General features: G+C 34.9%; 1 protein-coding gene across 3 annotated transcripts in view; it reads left to right on the forward strand.

Annotated features, from left to right (window-relative positions):
• Positions 1-14,943, forward strand: part of LOC127862284 (neurocalcin homolog) — a 114,964-nt gene extending 100,021 nt beyond the window's left edge. For all 3 annotated transcript variants that reach the window (XM_052401350.1, XM_052401351.1, XM_052401352.1), the window contains one exon: positions 7,906-14,943. In XM_052401350.1, coding sequence (XP_052257310.1) covers positions 7,906-8,103 — 198 coding nt within the window. In that variant the 3' untranslated portion in view covers positions 8,104-14,943. The remainder of the gene's footprint in view (positions 1-7,905) is intronic.
• The last annotated feature ends 2,610 nt before the right edge of the window (positions 14,944-17,553 follow it).

Raw genomic sequence — 17,553 nt, forward strand, 5'->3', positions numbered from 1 at the left:
GATTTTCAGATGAAATGATGATATTATAAATGATTTAAATTGATAGTAATTTGTAATTTGTTATGCATTCTGAAATACAACACAACAATTGACTTTATCTTAGTTTGAGTTTATTTGTGTAGCTTTTTATGCCCCCGGATCAAATGATCGGTGTTATATTGTTTTTGGCCTGCCTGCCTGCCTACCTGCCTGCCTGGCTGGCTGGCTGCCTGCCTGCCTGCCTGCCTGCCTGCCTGCCTGCCTGCCTGCCTGTCTGTCATTGTATGTGTCTGTAATTGTATGTGTAACCAAACTTTAACCTTGGTCATAACTTTTGCAATATTGATGATAGCAACTTGATATTTGGCATGCACATGTGTATCTCATGGAGCTGCACATTTTGGTGTTGAAAGGTCATGGTCATCCATCAAGGTCAAAGGTCAAAATAGAAAAAAATCAAAGCGGCGCATCAGGTGGCATTGTGTTTCTGACAAACACGTCTCTTGTTTAGTTGTGTAGATAATACCACACAGCCGACACATAACTTTGGCTTTATGTCAAGCCATAAGTGATTATTTTACACTGCCAAATTAAGTGGCAATTTCAAATGCTTTACAGATTCCAAAATGTTTTGCTAGATGTTTGATTGTCATTATTTAAAAGTGTGTCCCAACTCTCATGAGTCTGAAGAGTTAAATAAATAAATGTTGGATTGGTAGGACACTTTTGGGTAATGCAGCCACATGCTTTGGGTAATGCAGCCACATGCTTTGGGTAATGCAGCCACATGCTTTGGGTAATGCAGCCACATGCTTTGGGTAATGCAGCCACATGCTTTGGGTAATGCAGCCACATGCTTTGGGTAATGCAGCCACATTCTTTGGGTAATGCAGCCATATGCTTTGGGTAATGCAGCCACATGCTTTGGGTAATGCAGCCACATGCTTTGGGTAATGCAGCCACATGCTTTGGGTAATGCAGCCACATGCTTTGGGTAATGCAGCCACATGCTTTGGGTAATGCAGCCACATGCTTTGGGTAATGAAGCCACATGCTTTGGGTAATGCAGCCACATGCTTTGGGTAATGCAACCACATGCTTTGGGTAATGCAGCCACATGCTTTGGGTAATGCAGCCATATGCTTTGGGAAATGCAGCCACATGCTTTGGGTAATGCAGCCACATGCTTTGGGTAATGCAGCCACATGCTTGGAAGGACCTGATGTAACTCAAAATACACACTGACCCACTTCATATTGGCCATATTGGCTGTCAAGCTTGTGTAAGGCTAATTTTAAACAAAGACAATAAAAAAGCTCGTTTTATTTAAACTGTATTTAAAAAAAACAACTAAATAACCTCACTGTTGTTTTTTAACCTAAGTAATTACTTCCATCACTATTCAAAGTTTTAATTAAAAATCCTTATAATACATATAGAGAGGACAATAACATTTTCTCTGGTGACAGTGTTTTTTGCATTTTTATGCTCCCCCATAATTTATTTTGGGGGGAGCATAAAGTCGTTGCTTCGTCTGTCCGGCCGTGTGTCCTTCCGTCCGTCCGTGCACAATTTTTGTCCGGGCTATTTCTCAGCAACTAATGATCGGAATTCAATGAAACTTTATGGGAAGCTTCACTACCAAGAGGAGATGTGCATATTATCAGCCGGTTCTGGGCGGATGATTTTTCACAGAGTTATGGCCCTTTGAAATTTTCCATTAACTGTACATATAGTGCAATTCTTGTCCGGGCTATTTCTCAGCAACTAATGACCGGAATTGAATGAAACTTTATGAGAAGCTTCACTACCAAGAGGACATGTGCATGTGTTCAGCCGGTTATGGTCGGATGATTTTTCACAGAGTTATGGCCCTTTGAAATTTCCCATTAACTGTACATATAGTGCAATTCTTGTCCGGGCTATTTCTCAGCAACTAATGATCGGAATTCAATGAAACTTTATGGGAAGCTTCACTACCAAGAGGAGATGTGCATATTATCAGCGGGTTCTGGTCGGATGATTTTTTACAGAGTAATGGTCCTTTGAAATTTTCCATTAACTGTACATATAGTGCAATTCTTGTCCGGGCTATATATTTCTCAGCAACTAATGACCGGAATTCAATGAAACTTTATGGGAAGCTTCACTACCAAGAGGAGATGTGCATATTATCAGCGGGTTCTTGTCGGATGATTTTTTACAGAGTTATGGCCCTTTGAAATTTTCTAAAAAAAATTTATGTCTCCCCAACTACTGTGCCCTCAAGACGTTTCCTTTTATCTGAATATATAGTGCAATATTGTGACAAAAAAAAACTTTGGGGAGCATCACCCATCTCCGACGGTTTCTTGTGTTTCTCATGGCATGAAATCATTTGTGCAATCAGGTTTGTAATTTCCCGGCATCTGTGCTTGAATGACATAAATGATTGCGAAATTGCCGGTTGCAGTGCCATTTATGGGTCTATTTGATAGTACATTGTGCAATGAAGTGAAAGTAGTTTTTTTGTGAAAATGAACAGCTCTGGGATGATTTCAAGATTTCTGTTCTTTGTAATTACTTTTGTAGTGTGTTTCTTATTTGGACATGATATGTCCTGGAAATTGATTTGATCCTAGCATCTGAACTTGATATCTATCGTTTTTGTGCAAATATATTCTTCATGACAACATATGACTGGTACATTTGGTAATCTGTAAGGACAAAAATACTTTTTTTATATTCTATTTTGCAACATTTACTTCAGTCATATTTGCAATAAGCAAATGCTGTTTGGATGACAAATATTTGAATATTTGAATCTGCCATTTTTGTGTGTGAGAATCTGTTTACATTTAATGTTAGATTAAAGTTGAAGAAAAATGTACAGAATATTTATGGATTCTGAGACATTTCAAGTTGCCAACCCATCTCTGTTTATGCCCCCAATAGGTGGCAGTCACACTCTTGTTTTTGTTTTTTGTTTTTTTTGATAACCATGAAATTACAAAACTTGCTCTAATAGACCTAAAAAATGATTAAGGAAGACATATTTAGTATATTTATATATAAATGAATTAAAGATGAAATCATGATAGCAATTTAGGTGTAACAAGTGGAATAAAGAAAACATAAGCACACGTACCTCCCCTCAGAAAACCTTAAAAAAAAACAATCTTTAGCTATAAGTCATTTAAAAAATAATTATTAAAAACACTAGAAGGAAAATACCAACTTTGAGGGTAGACATTTTCTATAATGTATCATCGATCAAAAATATAAAATAAGGTTTACCCACAAATGTTAAGTTTCAGCTTCACTTGCCAGGGTATCCACTTGTGCACCAATGGATATCCCACAACCATGCTGCTATTCAGAATTTAGTATGTTGCATCAACTTAATGAAACATTGTGCATTTATATACAACATAAACTGCAAAAAAGTATTAATTACATGTAGAAAATCATGTTTAAAAGAAAGTAGTCAAGCCCCAAATAGTTCAAATTGTTTAGTTCATGTTGCTCTCCTAAGCATTGATACTCAGAATACCATATTTTTATGTCCCCCACCACTGTAGTGGGGTCATGATTGTTTTTTCCCTGTCTGTTGGTCTGTACGTTGGTCTGTTGGTTTGGTCAAACTTTAACATTTGCCATAACTTTTGCAATATTGAAGATAGCAACTTCATATTTAACATGCATGTGTATCTCATGGAGATGCACATTTTGAGTGGTGGAAGGTCAAGGTCATCCTTCAAGGTTAAAGGTTAAAAAAAAAGAAGTCAATGCGGCGCAGAACGGGACATAGTGTTTCTGATAAACACATTTCTTGTTTTGTATTGAAAAGTTATATTGTCCAACCTTGTGGTCCTCTTGCTGGCATTGAAGGTGCTGCTGAAGATAACATGAATCTATTTATGTGTAATTATGAAAGGATATTCATACATTGTTTTTCCTCAGGTGTTTATAGTATTAGATTGTCAATAAATAAAGTTAATGGTCACGCAGAAAGCTGGATTGAAAATGATACATTAATATTTGGGCATATTCATTTTTATGCTCCCCATATATATATATATATATATATATATATATATATATATATATATATATATATATATATATATATATATGGGGAGTATATAGTTGCCAGTTTGGGGTTCCTTACTTACTTCCGTCACACTTTTGCTACCGTTAGCGCCCTCAATATTTTACCGATCTCTTACATATTTGGCATATAGGTACCTTGCATGGCATATAGGTACCTTGCATGGACCTCTACCTTTTGATGATGTTTGGGGTCACTGGGGTCAAGGTCACTGAGCCTAATAATAGATTTTTATGTCACAATTTTGTTACAGTTGTGACTGGGGTCAAGGTCTGCACCTAGGCTAAAAATAGAGTTTTCAGTCACAATTTTGTTACAGTTTCTCATAGAGCCTTCAATATTTTACTGATCTCTTACATATTTGGCGTGTAGGTACCTTGCATGGACCTCTACCTTTTGATGAGGTTTGAGGTCACTGGGGTCAAGGTCAAGGTCACCGAGGCTAATAATAGATTTTATCAAGGTCACACTTAGGTTACAGTTTCTTATAGCGCCTTCAATATTTGATCGATCACTTATATATTTGGGATGTAGGTACCTTGCATGGACCTCTACCTTTTTGATGAGATTTAAGGTCACTGGGGTCAAGGTCACTGAGGATAACAATAGATTTTCTCAAGGTCACTTTTTTTCCCACACAATTAAACCATATATCGACAAAGCATCATTGGGAGGCGAAGAGGACAACGACAACGAGCGAGGCATGGTATAAGGGGGATAACCCTGGGTTATGGTTAGGGTTAGTGTTAAGGTTAGGGGTGGGGTTAGGGTTAAGGTTTGGGTTAAGGCTAACCCAAACCCGACCCCTTACCCTAACCCTCTAACCCCCCCCCCCCCCCCCTGTGCATTACAATACCATGCCTCGCTCGTTTTCGTTGTCCTCTTCCCCATCGGGAGAGCATGATCATCAGTTTTACTGAGATCCTTGTCTAGATAGCTTTTGTCACATTGGTTTGCACTGTTATTTTCTATTTTTCTACAAGGATTTGGAAAAGGTTTGGAAAAGAACCATGACATGTATATTAATCAAGGATTACCTTTAGACTTATGCTGACATTCCATGGCTATTGGGTATTTTGCCTTAAGGACTCGGTCAATAAAATAATCAATATAAAAAAATGACAGATTTTTGTAGCTTAGAAATAATCATTGCCATCTAGCAAATGTGTTTGAAGTGCTTAAATAATTTGTGATTTATTGGACATTGCATGTTTGTTGCATGTGAAATTTCAATTTATTTCAAGATATATTACCATGAAAAAAATGTGGACTTTATTCCCAATAACCTTGTGTCTATAAAATACATGTATTTTAACCCATTTATGCCTAGCGTCTAGAAAAAAGGCCTTGGCCTTTTCTGTAAGAAATATTCTAAATATAGAAATAAATATACTAGACATCCCTAATTTTGGAAATAAATTGATCCAATTTAGAAGGTTGGGAGAGTCCACTAGGCATAAATGGTTTAAATCATTGAAAAATTGTTACCCTCCCAGCATACATGCCAGAATTTTTTAGGTCCAAAGCGGGACATTCCATAAAAAATTGTCGGGACAATTGACCAAAAAGCAGGACACCTAAAACGATCTATCATTCCACCTTTACTGTAGTCAGTATAGTACTAACAAAAACTCTTGATACTTTTATTCAAGACATAAAACATCTGATATGAAGCATGAAATCCAAAACATAACAATAACAGTTTTATTAAATAAGACAATAGCTAACAACGAAGGTAATATTCATCTTTTTAGAGAACAAAATCTGGAACATTACGACAACAATACTCATTATATTACTTTCAATGGCAAACATTAACGCAGGGGAGGCTATCCAGCACACTGACAGTACGGGTTACAGTAAACTTACTAGTCAATTGTCGCGGCTAAATTGGAGTAGGGTCAAACTGTCATGCATAGCACCTCGTTGTTTTTAGCTTAATTGGAGTAGGGTCAAACTGTCATGCAAAGCACCTCGTAGTTTTTATTACAATTACACCCAATTACACTAGACAGGATGGGTATCACTTATTGGACTGTTTGTTGCGATTTTGGTATATTGCACATTCGGATTATCCCGCTATTTTGGAACTAAACATTGAATGTAAAAGACTCATTTATGACGTAGAAATAATTTTACAAAACAATTGTTTTGTAAACCGTTTCAAAAAAAGACAAAAACAAACACATTTTCAACATTTATATCATTATAATACAAACTATCGATAGCAATAAGTGACCACTATCTTGAAGACCACCGTGGTGTAAATGTCTGATAAAATCAATAACTAGCCGATAAATCGCTGATAAGGTGTTATAAACAACACTGGTACACACGAGAAGTAGAATCGGATTGTTAATTTGGGGCAATAAAGGGATTAGCAGTGGTAAGTGTTAGCGAAACAGAGCTGGAATAGCGTATTTTATTGGGAACCTATAGACCTTACATCGTTTTTTACGAATGTCGGGACAAATCGTCTCATATCGGGACGCCGGGACAAAGGGCCCAAAAGCGGGACTGTCCCGCCGAGATCGGGACTTCTGGCATGTATGCCCTCCCAGTGATTTTTTTTGCTTTTATTTGTTACAGCCTGTGCCATTTAAATTGGGAAAATTAGCGTTATAACCATGAAATTGGGAAAAATAGTGCGATAAACGATGAAATTAGGAAAAATTAAGCATTATAAATATGATTATAAGTAACAGAATTAAAATTGTTTTTAAGTGCATGTTCAAGGGTTTTTCTAGCCATTTTGGGAAAAGGAGTCTGGTCAAATTGGGATTGTTTTAATTGATAAAAGTTGCAAATTGGGAATTATTTATCGACAAAAAGGACTAAATTAAATTTATATATTTTGCAGGGAGTTTAAATAAAAAGTTGAGATCTAGAGTTAAGAAATCATAAGTCATAAGAGACTTCTTTTTTTTTTTTAAATAATTTATTTTTGGGGAAATTTTGGTCAGCTTTTTGGGAAAAAAACGTTGATTTTTGCGATTGGGAAGCAGCCGAAAATCGGCGGTAATTTTTAGCAAAAAAAATCACTGCCTCCTCTCTTGTATCATTCTTGTCATTACTTGTATATTGAGTTAACAGCTCACAATCTTTTTTAAATTGTCCAGATTATACAATAATTCTGGTAAAGCGACTTGTTAAAAGATAAAGACATTTTTTGAATTGTCAGTAAATTCCTAAAATTGCTACATTTTTACTGCAGAACTGTAGAGCTTAATTTCAGAAAGAATTTTTTTTTGTCATAAACAGGTTTTAAACCAGTGTCCTTTTGAGTAAAAGGCTATTGTCCCAACCACTTGAATGTAACATACCGGTATTTACAAAAATGTATACTTTATATAAGTGATCCATGTGTTCTAACCAAAATTAACCAAAACAAAAGAATCATTCTTAACGATTAAATGGTTTTGTATTCATAATGCCTTATAATTTTATGATTTTCAAATGATGATAACGCCTAAGCAAAGCTGTATTACTGCTTTTATGCTCCCTGATTCATAGTTTCATTTATGTTTGAATCCTTGCCAAAATGTTGGAAAATTGTCATTTCGACAATCTGTTGACAAGTGCTTTTAACATGTTTTTGGGATTGTACGGCTTTAAAAACTTTACATGCTTGTTTTTTTCTTGTTGTATTGTTTAAAAAACTGCAAGTGCTTATTTATTTGTTGTATGGTTTCAAAGACTGCATGTGATTGGTTCTTTCTGGTTGTATAGTTTCAAACATTGAAAGTTTTTAAGTTGTTTGTTTCAAAGAGTGCAAGTGTTTGTTTCTTGATATATGGTTTCAAAGACTAAAAGTACTTTTGTCTTTCATGTTGCAGGCAATTTACAAAATGGTGGGGACTGTGATGAAAATGCCCGAGGACGAATCCACACCTGAAAAGCGCACAGACAAAATATTTCGACAGATGGACAAAAATCTTGATGGTCAGCTGTCCTTAGCGGAATTCATAGAGGGAGCCAAAAGTGATCCATCAATTGTACGACTTTTACAGTGTGATCCTAACTCAGCAAGTTGAGAGGTGTGGACATGTCAGACTATCTTGCTGAACATAAGATGGGTAGTTGTGAATGATATTGATTCTTTGGACTAATGGAAGCAGATTTAGGTGACAATAAATATCAAAACCTGACAGAAACATAAACTATTTGGTGATACAAAACCAACTGATTGTGAATTTAAAAGCCCTCTATGTTGTTCATTTTTACTTTCAGTCCGGTATCAAGAAAGCTATTCTTACTGATAATTATGCCACTTTCTGTTGTAAGAACATACAAACACCTCAAACAGTGAATGACAATACTTTTAACTTTACTGCATAATATTATGCATCAATGCACTAGTATGTAGAATGGATTTTATGTTTTGCAATCATTTTTGAAAAATTAAGTGAGAACTGAAAATTAGAGTTTTGTTTTTCAAGTCCAATTAAGATGTTTATACAGATGGTTAATTCATTGTTTATCCTAGTTGCTTGTCACGACAATCACCACTCTGTACAAATCAATATGGAATGAAAGCTACTTGTACAAGTTGGTTGATATGTTACTGTCAAGTTGCCAATAACGAACATTCCCCAATGAATTTTTCTTACCGCTATCATATTTGAAAAAATATTATCATTACGTCATCTTTTTATCCTAGCTTTTAAAAGGAATACACTGACCATAAAATAAGTCATCAATAATGCTCTTTATCCCCCAAAAGCTTGAGTGACAGATTTGCATATGTCTCACTAACTACTCTTAGACTAGATGATAAATCAATATCTGTACAAAAGCATCAGCATTAAATCGAATAGTGCCTGTAAGTATAATCAATATAGATTCAATAACATTAATTTGTTTATCAGCAATGTTTATGTAGTGAAAGAAATGGCTTTGAAATCAGATGAAGGGTCTGTCTCCAATAGCGGTGCAACCGTGAGCGAATTTCCAGAGGTGGTATCTATATTGTTTGTGAGCGTTGGGTTATTTTTTCTGTTTTACATGTGACCACAGCAAACAGTTGAAAAAGCAAACAACAACCATTATTTATATTATATAAGACAAATATTGAAAAATAATTGGTCATTGTTATTACAATCAATTATATATGATGTTCAACTTGTAACATTTTAGTTTCGGGGGTATATAACTAGATCAAAATGTAACATTCTACAATGATATTTTATGTGGATGTTGTAAGATTATTTTTATTTTTTGTACTTGTCTTCAAAGTAAATCTTATTCACAAGAATAATGGATCCGGGTGGAAACCAACCCTTGGAGAATATGGTGGTGGTGGTCTCGGTCCATGCAAATACAGATTTCATTGTCCTGACATTATGGAGTAATATTGATGTGCATTATTCATGAATTATTATGATGTTGCTTCTATAATTATCGGTGAAACAAAGATTCTTTTGGGAAAAAATTATCAACAATCAGATTTAATTTCACTCATGTACTTAGTTGTCACCCATTTACAGTGTAACACCTTTTTTTTACATATCCCCTTAACTTTGTGAACAACCATGATGTTACATTATTCATTATTGCACCAGACGTTTCGTTACTGAAGAAATGGCTGCCAAAATTTAAGCAAATTTCTCATAATAAATAACGGTGCTAGAGATCTACAATAAAAAAAGTTTAGTGCATGTGCAAAAGCAAGAAAACTTTCTATTCATAGAAACTCAAAGAAGTTTTTATATAAATAAATCGGAACAACAGTAGTAAGTGTTTTGTTATTGGCAAACTGCCAGTAATACTTATCATATGCATACAATAGTCTTAGTTGTCTCCTTGTGGTCTTGTGAATATTCTGAATGTTATATTTACATAGTGCAATTGTGTGGCAGTTCACTGAACATGAAACAAATGGTTACAATACAATTGCCAGGAAGCATTACTTTTCATGGCATATTTTAGTTTAAAGTGTGCCAATGTTATGAAATGTGTCAAAGTTCTAAAACTTCTTATGATAGTGAAGTAAACATTAAATTCTAGTAGACACTTTGTGCCTACTGAATGAAAAACTCATCCATGAAAATCAAGAACAAAATGATAGTTTAGGTCATTGTGTATCAAAAGTTTGCCAGCACATTTGATGCAGTGTCAGTGTGTGTACAGCTCAACATGCCTCTCCCATCAATTCCACAGAGGGTGTTTCTCCAGCATGGAAAATTAATATGAGAATTGCTCTGGGAAAACAGGGCTTAATGCATGTTAGCAAAGATTTAGCCTGTGCAATCAGCTGAGGCTAGTCAGAGGTGAAACTTTCGGTCAGTCTAAACTGGATTTGTGCTAAGATGAACTGGATTTTCCCTAAGAGGAGACATCCTTTAACAAAAAAATACCATAAAAGCTGAAAGTGTTGTCCCTGATAAGCCTATGGTGACTGCACAGGCTAATCTGGGATAACACTTTACTCACATGCACTGAGTCCTGTTTTCCTAGAAGAGGGCTCTTATATTTTATCTATAGTTGAAGTGACATTACCCTATGTCCTTAATTGAAGTCCCTCACTTAAGTGATTTTCCTGTTACGATGTTCATTGTTTGTTAATAAGTATTATTTGCATGCGTATAGAGTTTAAAAATACAAATCGTCTGTTATTGTCAGAAGCATCAGCTTATGCAGTATTTCAAGAAGGTTATATATTACAATTATTGTAAAGGTAAAAATGGATAAACGTTTTGTTAAAATTATACAAGGTGATGTCATTGAAATGAGACAAATCACGCATTTTTGTGACAGTAAAATTGTGTACATATATTTCAAGAAATTGTATATTTTGTGTTGAAATCCAAGATGATTTTCATGTACCTGAAGTTTATGTAGTATTTTATTTAGAATTGTATGAATGTATGTAAAGTTAGTCAAATGCCATGTTACTGTGAAGATGAAGATACAGTATGATACATTTATGGATGTGACACGGACAAATCAGATAGAATGGGGTGTGGAAAGAGTACTGAATCATTGACCAATTCCTATGCTTTCTTAAATTTCAAATGCAAGTTTTTGAATTCACCCAATGTGTGTTTCTTTTTCCAGGGTTTTTTATTTGCTCCTAAGAAACGTTTTAGAGGACCATTAGTTATAATGGCTTCTTTCAACTTTGATAACTTTTAAAGATCTTGATCTTTTATTAGGGCTCTGGTTCTGTGTAAATAATTTAAACAATTCTCAGTTATCAATAGAAAATGTGACCATTCTCTGAAAGGGCAGACAGTTTTTTATCTTTTTAATTTATAAATGAGCATTGATTTATTGTAGGCTGTTTATCAGTCTAGACATTTTGCTGGCATGTCAAATCTATGACATGCTTTTTCATTAACCAAATACAGACTATTTATGGCTGTTATTTATGTCTATGTTCTTACCCTGTCATTATTATGTCGCAAACTCTTTCTGACAGTGTTTCTGCTTCATGGATGGTATCAACAGCATAACTGATGTTGTTTTCACACACATGCAATATGTAATATTAAGCTCACCTGAAAACAGCCTGCTGTTGGATGTTGGGCTATATTTAGCTCACCTGAGCACAGCCTGCTCTTGCATGGTGGGCTATATTTAGCTCACCTGAGCACAGCCTGCTCTTGGATGATGGGCTATATTTAGCTCACCTGAGCACAGCCTGCTATTGGATGGTGGGCTATATTTAGCTCAAATGAGCACAGCCTGCTCTTGGATGGTGAGCTATATTTAGCACACCTGCGCACAGCCTGCTCTTGGATGGTGGGCTATATTTAGCACACCTGAGGACAGCCTGCTCTTGGATGGTGAGCTATATTTAGCACACCTGAGCACAGCCTGCTCTTGGATAGTGGGCTATATTTAGCTCATTTGAGCACAGCCTGCTCTTGGATGTTGGGCTATAGTTAGCTCACCTGAGCATAGCATGCTCTTGGGTGATGGGCTATATTTAGCTCACCTCAGCACAGCCTGCTCTTGGATGGTGGGCTATATTCAGCTCACCTGAGCAAAGCCTACTCTTGGATGGTGGGCTATATTTAGCTCACCTGAGCACAGCCTGCTCTTGGATGGTGGGCTATTGTGATTGCCTTTTGTCTGTTGTTTGTTGTCAATATTAGCTCTTAGTCTGTGAACACTTTAGTGGCCACATTTATTGCCAAATCTTTATGAAATTATGTCAGAATATTAATTAGCCCAATGATATCTCTACTGTGTTCATGTGTGGTCAAAACTATGATATATTTATTGCCCAATCTTTTTGAAACTTGGTAAGAATATTTGTCCTATAGATATCTCAGCTGAATTTGAACTTGGTCACATTGGAGCCAAAAACTAATGTGCTGAACCAAATGAAAGAAAAAGCTTGTTTACACTTATAGGGGCCATATTTATTGCCCAATCTTTAGGAAACTTTGTCCGTATTGATGATAGCTTGGCTAAGTTCAGACTTTGTCTAAGTGGGGTAAAAAACTTGGTCACTAGATCAGGAACGAAGTTCAAGCTGCTATTGTTGAACTTATTCCTTCACATTTAATATCAATTACAGTGGATGCTGATGTTCACTTTATTGAATATGTTTATGGTTATCTATATTTGTGTTTCTCTAACAAAGCTATTGTTATGTAGATCCGCAGGTTATTTTATACAAGATTATGATTTTAGTAACAAAGAGGTCACAATTAATGTTAATTTATTTCTCAGTATGACTAAACAAGGGTTTAATATATGTTAGAATTCTAGCATAAAATCTCTATGCCCATATATTTGTTATCTGTTGTAATTGTGTTATAATTGTAATGCACTAAATAATGTTTTAATGTCAGCTACTGTGCGTGTTACAATCGTCTACAAAGAATGACATGTTTCTGATACCTTATCAACCTTATCATGTTACTGCATCATTGTTGTTTCTTCCTCGGCCATACCATTGTGCAGCTGTGTCTTCACACTTTATTCATGTGTATATTTCATGTATATAAATATAAATTGCCCATGTTTTTTTCACCTCTTTTGCCTAAAAAAATGATTTTGTAATCATTTTGTATGGGTATATTCATTATATATTTGTGTACTTTTGACAATATTTTGTGAAATTGTTTTATTTATATGTATTTTAATGTTATTAAAAACAAACAGATGTCTATTAATATTTTAGAAAAAAAAAATTAGGAACAAAGTGCTGAATTGCGATTTCCTTTGAGAGCAACGTCAAAGTAAGAAATGAAAAAATAAAATTGATTGTTACACAGGAGTTTTTGTCACTCTTGGGTGATGACGTTTCCTCTTGCATAATCATCTATCTGTTTTATTTTCTAGCAATATTGTTCTTTGTCAATGCTATAATCTGTAAGTTTGTTTTAATGTTCTCGCATATATTCTCAAATGAGTAGCTTTATTACATCCATCTACCTTTATGTAAAGAACATAACCTTCATTCAGGTCAACTTTCAGTTGTCCAGTGAAAGTCCAACAGTATCTGTACATATTGTTTCACCCATTGGTCAAAATAACTCAATTTCTTGTTTATTACCAATTCATGCTGTATTGTAGACATGTTGTTTCCTTATGTTTAGTCAGGCAGATGTATATTTGATAACTTTCTCAATTCTGTAATTTAGTGATAAATACAAAACCATTTATAAATGTATATTTTGTACTTACTACATTTCGTTAGGTCTCCCATTTATTAATTTATTTATGTCTCCCATTAACTCTTTCAGTGCTGGAACCGAACTTTGAAGGCCTTTGCAAACAGTTTGGATCCAGATGAGACGCCACAAAACGTGGCGTCTCATCAGGATCCAAACTGTTTGCTATCCTGATGGTATTCTTTGAAAAAATCGAAGAAAATGCTAATTTAAGTAATTCAGCAGACGACATTTTAGCAGGCGACAAATTTCCCAGCATGCAAAGGGTTTATAATTCTATATTCTTTTCCTCATATTAGATGGTCATGTATATTGTAGAGTTTAACGAGTTGTTAATCAGATATATTTATTTTGTACCAAAATCTTACCACGAGTTTTTTGCGATTTGTTACTTCTTCAATGTTTAAATAAGTTGTATGTTTAGCTTTAAGACCAAACTAGCTGGAAACTTTGTTAGCAAAGTATTTGTTATGCACATGTTTAAGTATGTAGTTTGTTTAGAATGTTAAAGCTTTTCACATGCCTCCAAAGTCAGGGTTTGCATGATTAAATCTAAATTTGTTAGCATTATACAAGTTATTAAGTTTTAAACATTTTTTCACATAATGTTATTGCCTACATACACTGAATATCAGTTCCTGCTAAAATGGTTGATAAAGTATTGGAGTGAACTACAAATTATAATGGCAGATGATTCTATAAAGCAATATGTTCCTAATGATCAAGATGAACTCCTATTGTTTATGTTGCACACAATATTGTTTAATAGCTCATGACAAGTTGCATAAAAAACCAATTATTATATATTACTAACCTGACAACCAATACCAACATAATTTTGATGTACAGTTGCGCATACTTCATCTTTCATGATCATTGTTGTGTGCTGGAGATAGTAGCTTGCGTAGTGATTTGTCCCTAGCACGTGTTACACTCTATTGTTAATAACCATAGATGCTGTGAATATCAATGGTAACCAGCGTGTGTTTCTCTACACTTGATTGTTGTGTACATTGGAGATGGTGTACATAGTGATTTATCCCCAAAACGTGATGTACTACACTCCATTGTTGTATACCAGAGATGGCGTGTATCGCGGCGGTTGGTACTCATTGTGTTTTGTCCTACATTCGTACTCCTTAAACAGATCGTTGACTATGTTGATGTCTTGATGTCTGTTACAGTTGATGTTGTCTTTGAAAACATCTTACCGTATTTTTTTTCATATAAATTGATTGATTTGTACCTTCTTTGTTTGTTATTTTATGAAACCCACAATTTATCTTGCATATTCTTTAAAGGCAAACAGAATGTTGACGCATCAAGATATTACAAATATATCACTGCAATAATTACGTAATAAAACTTATTAATGTTGTCACAATGACACTAGTTCATAAGAAAATTAGATGTTAAACAAGGATGAATTATTCTTGTTAAAGGTAAAATAAAGTGTAAAGGTTGACTTTGTACCAGAAATTATTTAATAAACTAGTGCTGTCATTCTAAATGCCAAAGGGTCCCCAAAATATTGTCTTGACCCTCAATATTGTGGAAAACAGACACATTTTATTGCACAAGAGGGCCTGAGAGGCCCCCAAGTTGCTCACCTGAGATACAGAGGAACTGACCAGTTCTGTGCAGCCCAATATATCATAAAAACTAATTTTTTGACCAAGTTTCATGAACAGTGAACTATAAATGTACCTTTTAAAGTGCTAACAAGGTTTTACTATAGCCATATAAGGATGAATTCCCCGCCCTCCTTTTGGCCATATTTTTCAACAGACGGGAATCATTTTTCAACTCATCAAAGATATCATGGGGACAAATATTCTTACCAAGTGTCATGAAGATTGGAAAATGAATGTGGCCTCTAGAGTGTTAACAAGGTTTTACTATATATAAAAGCCATGTAAGGAAAAAGGCCCCGCACCATGGTGGCCATGTTTTTCAACAGACCAGAATCATTTTCGAACACATTCTAAGATATAATTAAAACAAATGTTCTTACCAAGTTTCATAAAGATTGAACTATAAATGTGACTCTGACAGTGAGTTTTAACTATAGCCATATAAAGAAAAATGCCCCGCCCCTGGGGGCAATGATTTTTAACCAACTGGAACCATTTTAAGAAACGTCCAAGATATCATTGGGACAAATCTTCTGACAAAGTTTCATGAAGTTTGGACAATAAATGTGGCCTCTAGAATGTAAACAAGGTTTTACTATAGCCATATATAGCAATATAAGTACAAATGCCCCACCCTCTAGTGGCCATGTTTTTCAAAGAACCAGACCATTTTCGAACTCGTTCAATATATGTTTGGCACTAATCTCCTGACCAAATTCATCAAGATCGGACAATATATGTGGCCTCAAGATTGTCAACAAGGCAAATGTTGACACTGCACAACACACAATGGTCAAAAGGTGATCACAAAAGCTCACCATGAGCACATTGTGCTTAGATGAGCTAAAAAAAGAAATCTCTTAGTCCTCTATTGATGTATGAATTTTCATTAGGATCAATTTTTGTACTTTCAGTTATGCTTTTCACAATAACTTAAAAAATTTGTAATGGCAATAACTCCATGATTATGGTTTGTATGCTTTCAAACAGTCTTATTTCTCTATATGAAGTTTCATTTAAATCCCTTTTATTTATTTTTTGTCCCCTACCGGTGAAACCAGAGGGGACTTATGGTTTGCGCACCGTGTGTCAGTCCGTCACACTTTTCTGGATCCTGCGATAACTTTAAAAGTTCTTCATATTTTTTCATGAAACTTGAAACATGGATAGATGGCAATACGGAGAGTATGCACCTCAAATCATTTCATTCCTACGGCAAGAATTCTGGTTGCTATGGCAACAAATATATATATATATATTTTTTTTAATGCCAATGGTGCAGTTTCACCGGTAGGGAACAATATTGCTTGGCAATCTCTTGTTTAGTTATGATCTCCACAAAAAAAGTAAAATGAGTATGTTATCGTAATATCTTCAGTTGTAATGGAATTATAGAGTGCACACAAAAATTAACCAAGGCAATAGTTCTGTATTTGAAGTTACTTTTCTCTGCACTTCCATTGAACACCAGTTGATAAAATGGTATCCATTCAATACCATTTTAGTTATGCTTTGCTCAGTAAATTACATTATATAGGTATCTTCTGCACACAAAATAGTGAAGTAAAATAACTCCTAAAATACTATAGAAATTTAAGAGTTATGGTGTGCGTAACCTGCTTAAGTCCTCTATCAAATTATGAAGTTTTTTTTACTTTAGGCATAAAATTAAGGTTAATTTGAATACCTTGAATACTTGCAGAGTTATAATCCACACAAGAAACAAAGAAAACAAAGAATAAGCTACGGTAAGCATAATGGTTAAAACAAAACTGGTAAGAAAGTTGTTGTTCTCTGCAATTCCTCTCAATGCCCTCTATAAATGTACACAGTTTGATTTAACCCATTTATGCCTAGTGGACTCTCCCATTCTTCTAAATTGGATCAATTTATTTCCAAACTTAGGGATGTCTAGTATATTTATTTCTATATTTAGAATATTTCTTAAAGACATTCCTTTAAGCAAACAGCGCAGACCCTCATCTGGGTCTACGCTGTTTGGCAAGGCCTTTTTTCTAGACGCTAGGCATAAATGGGTTAAAGCCCTTGATCATTATTTGAAGTTTATTGAATAAATTGAAAACTTTTGGAGTAATACTCTGCATATGAAGCGGTACGGACTGATGGATGGAGAGACAGACAAAGTATGTGATTACTACATGCCATCCTTCAGGGGCATAAAAAGCCTTAGCTTTTCATTTTCTTGTGACTTTAATTGTAA

Source organism: Dreissena polymorpha, chromosome 16, assembly GCF_020536995.1.
Source record: "Dreissena polymorpha isolate Duluth1 chromosome 16, UMN_Dpol_1.0, whole genome shotgun sequence".
NCBI classification, from domain to species: Eukaryota; Metazoa; Mollusca; class Bivalvia; order Myida; family Dreissenidae; genus Dreissena; species Dreissena polymorpha.